At 35.7% G+C, this 13,024-nt stretch overlaps 1 protein-coding gene across 1 annotated transcript in view; it reads left to right on the top strand.

Annotated features, from left to right (window-relative positions):
- BRWD1 (bromodomain and WD repeat domain containing 1) overlaps positions 1-13,024 on the top strand; it is a 120,102-nt gene that overhangs the window by 45,019 nt on the left and 62,059 nt on the right. Inside the window, exons 15-18 of the mRNA XM_081569894.1 lie at positions 140-274; positions 3,722-3,850; positions 4,023-4,248; positions 8,712-8,897. Of these exons, the coding sequence (XP_081426020.1) occupies positions 140-274; positions 3,722-3,850; positions 4,023-4,248; positions 8,712-8,897 (676 nt within the window). The remainder of the gene's footprint in view (positions 1-139; positions 275-3,721; positions 3,851-4,022; positions 4,249-8,711; positions 8,898-13,024) is intronic.

Genomic DNA, 13,024 nt, shown 5'->3' with positions numbered 1-13,024 from the left:
ATTTGTATATATACTAATGTATAAATTACTGTCATTAATGCACTTTTAAAAGCCCTTAGATACTGTGACAACATGGGCTTTTAATTTTAAACTTACAACTTGCAGACCCTCCTTAACTATATGACTTTGTTGAATAAAGGGACATGCTGATGAAGTATTTGTTTTGGAGACACATCCCTTTGATTCCAGAATTATGTTATCTGCAGGACATGATGGCAGCATATTCATATGGGATATCACAAAAGGCACCAAGATGAAACATTATTTCAATATGGTAAGTGAGGGGAGTATGTGTCTCCATGTGTGTTTGTACTTGTTTCAAATGTTTGAATAAGGAGATGTAGCCAGAAACCGATCTGCATGTTTTTGGCAGTTTGTATTTCTAGAGATCAGGATGCTACTTTAAGGCTGATAAATATCTGATAGTCATACATACAAACGTACATATGTAGTGAAATCTGTATAACTAATTCACATGAGGGGAAGATTTTCAAAATTTATTTATTTAGCTTTGTGTCTGTGAATGTGTCCCTATCTGTGTTTAAATTGGCAAAATTATGGTAATTCACAGTTTTTCACTATTTAAATTTATTAAAATATCTGATAATAAAAAATAATATTCAGTAAAGTCCTCTCAGGAGTCAAACATAATTTGTTTCCTCAGCTTTTTTCTTCTTGCACACAAATGTTTGAAAACCAGATTATGATCTTATTGCATATTTTTAGAATTTCTTATACATAGCTGCAATATAGTTACCAACAATCAGCAAATTTAACATTGATAAGGTAGCATTATCTAATCTGGTTTACATTCAAAATTTGTCAATTGTCCTAATAATGCCTTTATAGTTATGTTTTACCTCTTGGACTAATTTAGGATCATGCATCATATTAAGTAGTTATGTATTTCCACTTTTGTAAAATCAGTACTCCTTCACCCTGCATATCTTGCCTTTTTACAGACAAGTAATATTACAGGATATTTGTTTTGTCTGGTATTTCCTCATGATGTAATACTGTTGTATATTTTTTGATAAAAAAAAATAATGTGCCCTCCATGCATTATATTAGGAGGCTAATGATGTTTATATGTTCCACTGTTAATATGGTGATAATTATAAGTATTTGGTTAAGGTGACATCTGCCAAGTTTTCGCACTAATTTTTTAAATGTTTCTTTCTTTGTAATTTTTTAACTGATTTTTTTCCAGAGACTGTGTAAATGTCTGGTTCCTTATTAAACTTTCACAGGTATCAATGTACATTGGAGATTTTCTGATGGCATCATTCTTTACAGAATTATTAGTTGTCATTCTTACATGTAGTTTTTTGTTTGTTGTTACTCTTTTGCACAGTTTTGTAATCCCTTCTCATTTTATGTAAAGAATGCTTTTCAAGCCCTTAAATATTTTTTAGAAATTTGTAAATGTATGTTTGATGGTAAATTCAGCCTTTCTTAGAAGAATGTCACTTACGTAGTTAATTTGCTGTTGTTGAGTATTTAAGTAGTTTCTAAAACGTGCACAGCAGCAACAGTTTGAATATACATGGCTGTGTATATAGATCCCTGATTATTTCCTTGGGATAAATTTCTAAGGGGAATGTATAAAAGGGCTTATACATTGTTAAGACTTTTGAGACACACACATGATCGATCGGTTTTCTAAAATTACTCCTTACTTATATTGAGACCCAGTTCAAAGGCTAATTAATTTTCGAGGCAGTCCAGTAGCATCCTACAGATGAGTGGTTCTTAGACCTTTTAATTGAAAACCATCTTCGTCCATGTATTCCATGTTTTTGCTGCTTTATTTTTTGACCTTTAAAATTTTAATTTCAGTATGCTTACACTGGACAGTTTAACTGTCTAAAATAAAGTGTTTTATTTACTAACATTAAATGCACTAAAACAACTCAAATAGCATAAAGTACATCATTAGGCATCTCTGAATGTTGCATCTCTGTTTGGAATCCTTGGAAAATAAATAAGCCTTCTTTAGTTTTTCTGTGGCCTTAAAATTCATAGGTACAATCTTCTTAATTGTCCTTTAAAACTCAATAGGAACATCCTAAATTTAATCTGTTAAAACAGAAGACTACATTAATTCAGACTTTAAACAGAATATAATCTAAAATAACTACTAAGCCAAAGAGTAACCTGAAAAGTCTCAAATGGACAATGATGATTTTATTTCTAGTCAGACACCAAAAATTGGCCTTGTAGGCTGAATAATTCTTACCTTTACTGATCACCCGAGAATCTCCTAATTCTTGGGTTTTAAGCTATTAATGAGACAGTGTTTCGTTAAAAAAGTAGTAAACATAGTGTGACATTGAAGTGTTCTCTGGACACAGTTGCAGATTATTTTTGTTTTATCAGGAATGATTGTGTAGGACTCTTCAGACAGCAGATAAAAAGCGGCGTGTGTCTTGCTCTGCCTAGGTAGATTTGCCCACTTGGGAAACGTCCTTCTCAGTAGGTACCCTTAGCAGAGCTTTTGGTGAGGTTAGTTGCACATGTGTGGTAGCTGCCACCAGCTTTGCCTGACCAGCTCAGGGCTCTTGCCTCCCCACCCGCCTTTGTTTTACTTGGACTGAGAGTCTCAGGTCAGGGGGGCATTATCTTATTCAGCAGGTCCCTAAGTATCCTAATACCTTAATCCCCCCCCCACCCCATTTTGTTAAAGGCACTCTTTTTCATGTGTGGTATAGCAGAAGTGAATTGTTTTTCAAGTGGGTATATAGGTATGTATGAGAGTTTGTTCTGGCAATGAAAATAGATACTTCTGTTTTGTTTGGGTGGATGATTCCTTTTTCCAGTACTGATTCAAGTTAACTTGTCCTAAATTTTAATTATTATTTATAGGCTGAGACAACAAGTATGCATACCTCTGTACTAATGAGTTAATGAAACATCTCATTTAACTATAAATTGTTAATACTAAACTAATCAAATTTAGAGTTAAAATAACAAGAAGAAAGCAGTTTAGAAGTTACGTATTTAAGGCAACATTCATGAAAGTGAAAGTTGTTTAGTTGGTGTCTGACTCTACCACCCCATGGACTGTATAGTCCATGGAATTCTCCAGGCCAGAATACTGGGGTGGGTAGCTTTTCCCTTTTACAGGGAATCTTCCCTACCCAGGAATCGAAGCAGGGTCTCCTGTATTGCAGGTGACTTCTTTACCAACTGAGCTATGAGGGAAGCCCAACATTCACGACGCACTTAGAAATTTGTGGCATTCTGAAGTAAGGTAGTTGCAGGTGTAAGAATTTACAAATGCACCCTTGAGACTTGCAGCATTACAAATTTTGCATGGTGGTTAGTCATCTAAGTAGAAAGCTTAAACTCCATAAAAGTATTGATTTTAATTCATGAATAACAAACTGTTAATCTTTAATCATTTCCCTTGTAAGTTATTAATCAATAGATTTTTGTTATATATTAAAAAGTTTATGGAAGTTTCATTCTTTTATAAGATGTAAAGAAAGCCTTCACTTTGGGTTGGTTTATGATCCTTCATTTGATCATTTTGAGAACTAATTCTTAGAAGATCCATCAAGGTTTTTTCTAGGCCAGTGATATCTAAAGTGAATTTTGCTTTTTGAAAATACTGATGTGCTTAATGAAAAATTCGTTTTTAAATATTTTTTTCAGAAGTTTATATAACTAAAGGTGTTACATAGAAATGGTCATAAAATTTTCCATCTTTGTTTCCTAGATTGAAGGACAAGGACATGGAGCTGTCTTTGATTGTAAGTTTTCACAGGATGGACAGCATTTTGCCTGTACAGATTCTCACGGTCACCTTCTGATATTTGGTTTTGGATGCAGCAAGCCATATGAAAAGGTCATTTTACATACTTTCTTAGAGCATGTAAATAGTTAAGGATGTTTTAAAAATAGATAAGATGTATTGATTTGATTTCTTATCCTTTCAAATAAAATTAACTGGTTAATATTTATGTTCTTTAACATGTTTAATCCTCAAAATTTCAGTCTGTAAACTTTTGTGTTTCTAGATTCCTGACCAGATGTTCTTCCATACTGACTATCGACCACTGATTAGGGATTCTAATAATTACGTCTTAGATGAGCAGACTCAGCAGGCCCCTCACCTTATGCCTCCACCATTCTTGGTAGATGTAGATGGAAACCCTCATCCAACTAAGTATCAGCGATTAGTGCCTGGCCGAGAAAATTCTGCAGATGAACATTTGGTTCCACAACTAGGCTATGTGGCAACAAGTAAGTGCTAAACCTTTAAAAAAAATTTTTTTTTTAATTTGAAAAATGTAAGTAATAATACAGAGAATTCCTGTACTTTCAGATTTACCAGTCCTTAATATTTTGCAATGTTTGTTTTATTATTCTGTCTCTAGATACATATCATTGTTGTGAACCACTTGAGACTTAAGTTCTGGGCCTCATGTCCATTCACCCTTAAATACTTCAGTATGTATTTTCTGAGAACAAGTATGTTTTCTTATATAATCATGAACAGTTATCAAAAATAGAATACTTAACATTTATACTATTATAGCCTGTAATCAAGTTTTGTTATTCTAATAATGCTGTTACAGCTTTTATTCCCTCCCTGGTGTAGATTTTATTTTATTTTATTTTATTATTATTTTTTTTTACTTAAAATGAAGATTTTAATACCCATACAACATTCTTAAACTTTCAGACACAGGTGATTTAAAACTTTATAAAAAATATATATATAGCTTCAAACTATAGTTTTAACAGAACGTCCATTTTAGAATTTAAGATGTACAAAATTTCAAAGAAATTTTCAATTTTATCCCAATTTATCACTTGAAGTCTCAGATTACATTTACCTATTATGTGCAAACACATAAATAAATAATATGGCAGAAATGTCCTCAGAGTTCCCAGGGTCTGGGTTACAAAGAAAACTTAGAAGAGAATTTCATCTCCTCTGTATAGGAAGTAAGTCTCAGACCATTTCATACTGGTCTTTTCTATTTTCTTGTCAAATATTGCTGCTGCTGCTAAGTCGCTTCAGTCGTGTCCGACTCTGTGCGACCCCATAGACGGCAGCCCACCAGGCTCCGCCGTCGCTGGGATTCTCCAGGCAAGAACACTGGAGTGGGTTGCCATTTCCTTCTCCAGTGCATGAAAGGGAAAAGTGAAAGTGAAGCCGCTCAGTCGTGTCTGACTCTTAGCGACCCCATGGACTGCAGCCTACCAGGCTCCTCCGTCCATGGGATTTTCCAGGCAAGAGTACTGGAGTGGGATGCCATTGCCTTCTCCCCCTGGTGTAGATTTTAATTTGAGGCTAAACATTAAATTTAGCTGTCATTAAGTTCAGGTTGTGCATTTTTGAAGAGCACAGCATAAATGATGTAGCCTTCTTGGAGTATCATGTCAGGATGCCCATGGTTGTGTTTCATCCAATTATTGGTGGTGTTGACTTTGAACACTGGGTATCTGCCAAAGTTCTCCACTCTGAAGGTTTTTTCCTCTTTGTAATTATTTAGTAACTTGTGTAAATAACCTGTAAGGAACAGGTTTTCTAACTTTACCTATAAGTTTGAGGATCCATTGGTAATGCTTGCCTGAATCAGTTGTTGTTCTGAAGGTGGCGAAATGGTTTTCCAACTCTTTTATCATTGCTTTTTCATTTTATCATTAGCTGACCATCTACTACTCTCCTATTTATCAAGTTTTAGTCTGGACTTCCGGGTTGTTATATAGTGGGTTAAAATCCAGTACTATCATTACTTAGTTGCTCATGTTATCCTTGGATTTGGGTGAAAACCCTTTAGGCTGAGTTTTGTGTCCTTTCCCAAGTCCCCATTGTTCCTTGAGCACTTTAACTTTCTGGCAGAGGAGGTTCCAGTTCCATCTTGTCCTTTGCCTGTCTTAGCCAAGGGCAGAGGTGTTTTGCTTTGTTTTGTTGGTTTTTGATCATAGCAGTGTAGTGTTTTTCTCTAATATTCTTGTACTAAGCAAAGAAAAAAAGATAAGCCTGTGTGATGAAGTGAGAGGAGGTAGGGGGGTACAAGAGGGAGGGGACGTGTATACCTGTGACTTGATTCATGTTGATGTATGGCAGAAGACAACACAACATTGTAAAGCAATTATCCTCCAATTAAAAAAAAATTAAAGATATTTTTGTTTGGATGAGGATTGATTTGCTGAAACTTTAAGGTTAAAGATTAATGTAAATCACCATATGTTTACTCTTCCAAATTCTTTTTATTAGTTTGATCGAAGTATACTTTACGTACAACAAAATTCACCACTTTTAAGTGTGCAATTCAAATGAGTTAAGAAATGTTAAGACAGTCACGTAAGCCGCCACCACAGTCCAAATACAGAGAATTTCCAGCGCCCCCGGAAATTCTCCTGAGCCTGTGTAGAATTATTCCTCTCCCTTCTCCTGGCCCCTTGTAATGACTGTTGTTGTCACTTTAATTTTTCCTTTTAAAGGAATTTTATATCAATGAAATCATACAACATGTAGTCTGTTGTATCTGGCTTCTTCAACTTAGCATGGTGCTTTTGAAATTCATTCCTGTTATTGCAGGTATCAGTCTCTCTTTTTTTTTTTTCTTGTTTCATGATCATGCACCATTGTGTGGATATGCCATTATTTATCCATTCACTAGTAGCTGGAGAACACTTGGCTTTTTCCCATCTTGTGGCTGTTTTAAGGAGTGCTGAAATATCCAACTATCCTGTGGATTTGTCTTATTTTTTTTTTCCTTCTATTCAATCAGTTAGTTTTTGCTTTATGTGTTTTAAAATTCTGTTATTATGTAAATACACATTTCAGATTGTGCTCTTGATGAATTACTTCTTTCATCATTATGATATATCCCTGTTTATTCTTGGGAGAGTATTTCTTGTTTTGAAGACTATTTGTTTCATATTAATGTAAATAATCCACCTTTTTTTTTTTTTTTAATATGTATTTATTTGGCTGCACCAGGTCTTAGTTGCAGCATGTGAGATCTTGTTCCCTGACCAGGGATTGAACTTGGGTCCCCTGCATTGGGAGCTCAGGGTCTTAGCCACTGGACCATGAGAGAAGTCCCAATAATCCAGCTTTTTAAAATTAGTGTTATTATGGCATATCTCTTCAATTCTTCTAACCAGTTTGCATATTTTAGTCTTCCTGCTTGCTCCCAGACCCTGACCTCTGTCTCAACTCGGTGTGATTTCTGGATGGTATTTGGATTCCCTCTTCTTGTTCTGCAGCTTGGAAATTGCCTCTAGGCTCTTACCTGGAGCAATCCAAAGACTGGACTCTATTGTCTTCTCTCAGGGGTCCCAGTTATCCAGTATTTGAAAGCCCTTCTTTCTTTTATTCTTTCCAGTGCTGTAGTATTTTGTAGTGAAAGAATACTGTAGCATTGAAGCCTTCTTTAATATTTGAATGGTGGTTGCATTATGCCAGATAGAAACCAGTATCATTCCTGATGGTGTTCGGCAAGCGTATATCTAAGTCCAGGGCCAGGAGAGAAACGTTACGTGGGTTTTTGGGGAGAGGGGAAAGGATTAGAAGTCTCCCTTTCCGCTCTTTTCCCTTTGGTTCCATGTTGTGATCTTAGGAATGTTATATTACTCCTGGTTCTAATGAAAGTCTTTTTATCCTTTTAGATTAGGGCTCTACTTCTGCTTTCTGAGCTCATTTTTTTTTTTGACAGTGATCAAAAAAGCTTCAGTGGTTTTTATTTAGCTCTTTTAAGTTCTTCATTGATTTCCGTAGTAAAATGGAGATGTTATCTGAGATACAAGGGAATCCTAACTCACATAGTAGGATAGAAGTATTGTTTTTTCCCTGGAATAGTATGACATTTTTCAGTTTCTCATGTGTTACTATGGACGCAAGTATACAAGTATATCTTTGCATTCTTTTTGCCTAATTCTTTTGCCTATTAATTTCAGTTTGTTAGAATTCTGCTTATAAGCTGATGTGGTTGGAAGTTCTATGTTCTGTGTTCAAAGAAGATGTGTTTTATGGTGGGAGGACAAGTAAGGAATTGTTTTTGCATGAAAATGTTAGTGTCTTAAGTACATTTCAAGACCCCACAACAGTCTAGCACTTTTTCTCCATTAAAACTAACTATGACTGTATTAAATATCTCTGAAAATGTATTATTTGAAAAATAAAGAAGCAAAGACACTTAAAAAAATCTGATTTTGTACCTGAAGCATTATAGCTGAAGTTCAGAGTGGTCATTTGCTGAAGGCCAAAAAGGTGTTACTCACTCTTTTTTATTTCTGGAGACTAAAGAAATGCCAGTGCTTCTCTCTACATCAGAGACTGAGTTGCATAGAAAACTCAGAGGTATACAGTGAAGTTCAGTTGATTCTTTGCTGATCTGTTAAAGTCAGAGACCTTGGGAAATAAGATTTTAATGAAATAATCGTATAAATAAGAGGCATTGATGTGAAACAGAAAAACATGATTTTCTCTGAAATGTGTTTTCCTCTGCTTACTTCAACGGATTTCAGAAGCTCTGTTGAGGTTCTTGTGGAACTTAGTACTGTAAAGTTGGTTTTGAATCTTTTCTCTAACTTAATTAGTTGTGAAAATAAAGGCTATCTTTAATGATTATTTTTGAAAAACAAGTCTTCTGACAATTGCTAATTTTTAATTGTAGCTTGTTGGAAGTTTTTTTTTCCCATCTTTGTATACATTATGATTTGATGTTCATTCATTGAATTTGCAGGTGATGGAGAGGTAATAGAACAAATTATAAGCCTGCAAACCAATGATAATGGTGAACGAAGCCCAGAGCGCAGTGTCCTGGATGGAATGATAAGACAGTTGCAGCAGCAGCAAGATCAGAGAATGGGAGCAGGTCAGGAGGCTGTTCCAAGTGGACTTTCAAATGGGGAAGAAACACCCCGAAGAGGTAAGAAATAGAGCAGAGGTATTTTGCCTTAACATGGCTAGATTGAAATTGAAGAATAAATGAAGTCATTGTCCCCTGCATTCAGTGTGAAAAACTTTAAGCAGTATACATTTACAACTTTGAGCAGAAGTCTGGAGGATAGCTTTATTAGGTATAAGGTTGATGGACTAACAAATGAACGTTTGAATTTCAGGTACTTTGAAAGGCTGTTGAAGTCTTTTTGCTCTAAAATAAGAGTATTTACAAAATTATATTAAATAGTTTTAAGTTAAAAAGAGTAGAGAACAAAGTGTTTTCTAAAGGAAACATTAGATTTCCTTTTTATATAATCTTTTAAAAAGTTAATTGAGTAGAGCCCTAATGTGTCTTATAGAATCAGAAAGCTTATAGTGAATTTCAGGGCAGAGTACTTAATACTGGAATGTGGTAATAATTATACTAATGGAAATAATCTAGAAGAGATGGGTGATTGTTATGCAACTGAACTTTAAAACCTTGTGGAAGATTAGAGCTTTTTGAGTCCATAAAATGCTGTAAAATTTCCTATCTCTTTATTGCTCTGTGCTCTGTTCTGAACAGTTTCTTCAGCTCTTTCTGCCCTTTCATTCTTGCTCTCTTTCATCTAATCTGCCTCATAACTAGACTTTAGGTTTTTTTATTATTATTATTTTTTATTTTGGCCACATGACTGATGGGATCTAGTTTCCTGGCCAGGAATCAAACCCAGGTCCTCGGCAGTGAAAACACAGAGTTGTAACCGCTGGACTCCACAAAACTCGGAGAGCTTTAGATTTTTATTTGGAGTGACTGTTAGGTCTAGAAGTTTCATTAATTCTCTTTAAAATTAGTGCATTATACTTTTAAGTTTTCTCCTTTTATATATTTATATATTTAGTTGTTTTGGTTTCTAGCAGCACAGAATTGGATCTGTCAAAACTTTGTTCTTGGAACCCCTGGTAGTTGAGTGACTGAGACTCCATGCTCTTTGTGCAGGGGGTCTAGGTTTGATCCCTGTTCAGGGAACTAGATCCTGCATGCTGCAGCTAAGACCAGGTGTAGCCAAGTAAATAAGTCAGTACTTAACAACAGCAACAAAACTCTGAAATTTTGTTATTGACATTTATCATTGATTCACAGATGCTCTTCTTTTTCTTTTTTTTAAAAATCATGATAATAATACACATCTTTTTATGTGGTCCTGCCCTATTTCCCTCTCTCAAGATGACAACTCTGTTGATCGTTCCTTTGCATTCTGAAAAATAGATTTGACATTCTTATATGTATTAATAAAAAGCATTTGTTTTTAAACTTTATAAAAAGGTTTATGAAGGGAACTTTGTGTCTGATTCTTTGTGACCCCAGAGACCTCAGCACTCCAGGCTTCTCTATCCTCTGTCTCCCGGAGTTTGCTCAGATTCATAGTCCATTGAGTTGGTGATTCCATCCAACCATCTCATCCTCTGTTGCCACCTTCTCTACCTGCCCTCAATCTTTCCCAGCATCAGGGTCTTTTCCAGTGAGCTGGCTCTTTGCATCAGGTGGCCACAGTGTTGGGACTTCAGCTTCAGGAACAGTTCTTCCAATGAATATTCAAGGTTGATTTCCTTTAGGATTGACTGGTTTGATCTCCTTGCTGTCCAGGGGACTCTCAAGAGTTTTCTCCAGCACCACAATTTGAAAGCATCAATTCTTTGGCGCTCCACCTCTGTGATCCAACTCTCACATTCATACCTGACTACTGGAAAAATCATATAGCTTTGACTAGACGGATCTTTGTTAGCAAAATGATGTCTCTGCTTTTTAATATGCTATATTGGTTTGTCATTTGTCAGGCTTTTCTTCCAGGGAGGAAGCGTCTTTTAATTTCATGGCTGCAGTCACCATCTGCAGTGATTTTGGAGCCCAAGTAAAAAAATATGTCACTGCTTCCACTATTTTCCCATCTATTTGCCATGAAGTGACGGGACTGGATGGCATGATCTTAGGTTTTTGAATGTTGAGTTTTAAGCTAGCTTTTTCACTCTCTTTCACCCTCGTCAAGAGGCTCTTTAGTTCCTCTTCACTTTATGCCATTAGAATGCTATATTTTTAAGATTGATCAGCTATTGCATTGGATTAATTTTGACTATTGTGTACTTTATTGTATGCCTATATCTGATTTTATTCATTCGTTCTCTTGATTTTGGGGTAGTTTTGAGAGTTTGCTAATCTCAAACAGAAATGATACTAACAGTCTTGTATGGTTCTCATATACACTTGAAGTAATTTCTGTCTCTGGTATTTTTTTTCCTAAATTTTAGAGCAAGTTGGAGATACTGTGAACTTTATCCCTTCAGACATGATTCTGTATCTTCCAAGAACCAGAAACATTTTTATATGTTCATAATACAGTGATCATAGGTCAACAAACTTTATAATACTATATAGTATACAAACTATAAAATACTGCTACCTAATGTACAATCTTCATATTTCCTCACTTGTTCCAAAATTGTCCTTCAGGGCTTTTTAAAATTTTAGGATTTAATCAAGCCTTGGTTGTTGTGCTTAATTATGACTTCTCCTAATTTAGAACAGTTCCCTCATGGTACTGCAACTTACAAGAGTTCAGGCCTGTTATTTCACAGATTTTCCCTCAATTCCCTGAATGTGTCTCAGTATCTCATAATTGGATTCAGGTTCAACATTTTAGGCAAGAATACTGCATAGTTTCCACTGCGTTTATCTCAGTGTATCAGAGCACGTGGCACAAGATATGTATGCATTCTTCTGTACACTTTGCTTTTTTCCTTTACAGTATATTCTAGAAATCACTCCTATCCATTCATAGAACTCTTCTTCATTCTTTTTATAGCTTCATGGTATTCCACTGTGTGGAATAACCATTCTTTGTAATTAATCTGTTTATGGTCACTCATGTTACAGTAACCTGAGATAAGTAAACTGTGCATATGTTTTCTTCAAATTGTTGGAGAATAATGCTGTGACTTCAGCAGTTAAATTTAGAATTTATTTTTAGTTCTAAATGCAAAAAGTGTTTCTTAAACATCAGTATGTTTTAATATAAATTTTGGATTAATAGCAGGTTCACTTAATGTCATTTTTAATAGATGAAGTATAGTATGTTGTGCAGTACAAACTGGTTCACATTTGATCGGTAAACAGAATGTTGTATGTAGAAGAGTGCAGAAGTTGCATTCACTTATATTTGAATTTTATCCTAGGCGAGGAGAGCTGGTGTATTTGAAGTAAAAGTTAATAGCCTCCTTCAATTCAGTTAAGTCTCTCACTTGTGTCCTACTCCTTGTGACCCTATGGACCACAGCGTGCCAGGCCTGCCTGTCCATCACCAACTCCCGGAGGTTACTCAAACTCATCTCCATGGAGTTGGTGATGCCATCCAACCATCTCATCCTCTGTCATCCCCTTCTCTTCTTCCTGCCTTCAATCTTTCCCAGCATCAGGATCTTTTCAAATGAGTCAGCTCTTCGCATCAGGAGGCCAAAAAGTATATAGCCCCTAGTTAGTAGCAGGGGCCTCTTCACTCTTTTTTTTTTTTTTTTTATAACTTTCTTTAAAAAATTTATTTTTTTAATTTGAGTGTAGTTGCTTTACAACATTGTGTTAATTTCTTCTGTGCAGCAAAGTGAATTAGTTATACATATAGATATATCCCCTCTTCTTTGGAATTTCTTTCCATCTAGGTCACCACAGAGCATTGAGTAGAGTTCCCTGTGCGCACTCTGTATTTTAAGGAAACCAGTACTTGCCTGGGCTCCCCCACAACCCCCTCAGGGTAGCCTCCATCCTTTGTGACTTCTAGCTCCTGGGAGGTTACCCTGCCTCCTCCTGTGTCTGCCGGCCCAGCTCTGCGCAGGCTCAGGGCTCAGTATTGGCCACATTGCCCTGTTACCCACTCCTCTAGCTCCATTTCAGGTGCTGCTGGCATTTCCCCACTTCACATTTTTGTGAATTTTAATAATGGTCTCTGGCAGGCTGCCTGCCTGAGTGGCTTAGATTATCTCTTTAGGTCATAAATAATGTTTGTTATTAGATCTCTTATTTTCAAGCCACCACAGTTTGAGACATCTGTTTGCATTGCTGATTTTTCCAGAAAGATAATGTTT

The sequence above is a fragment of the Giraffa tippelskirchi genome, chromosome 2, assembly GCF_054371585.1.
Source record: "Giraffa tippelskirchi isolate mGirTip1 chromosome 2, T2T-mGirTip1v1.2.pri, whole genome shotgun sequence".
Lineage (NCBI taxonomy): Eukaryota > Metazoa > Chordata > Mammalia > Artiodactyla > Giraffidae > Giraffa > Giraffa tippelskirchi.
The sequence above is the reverse complement of the archived record's forward strand: the minus strand, read 5'-3'. Positions and strand labels throughout refer to the sequence as shown.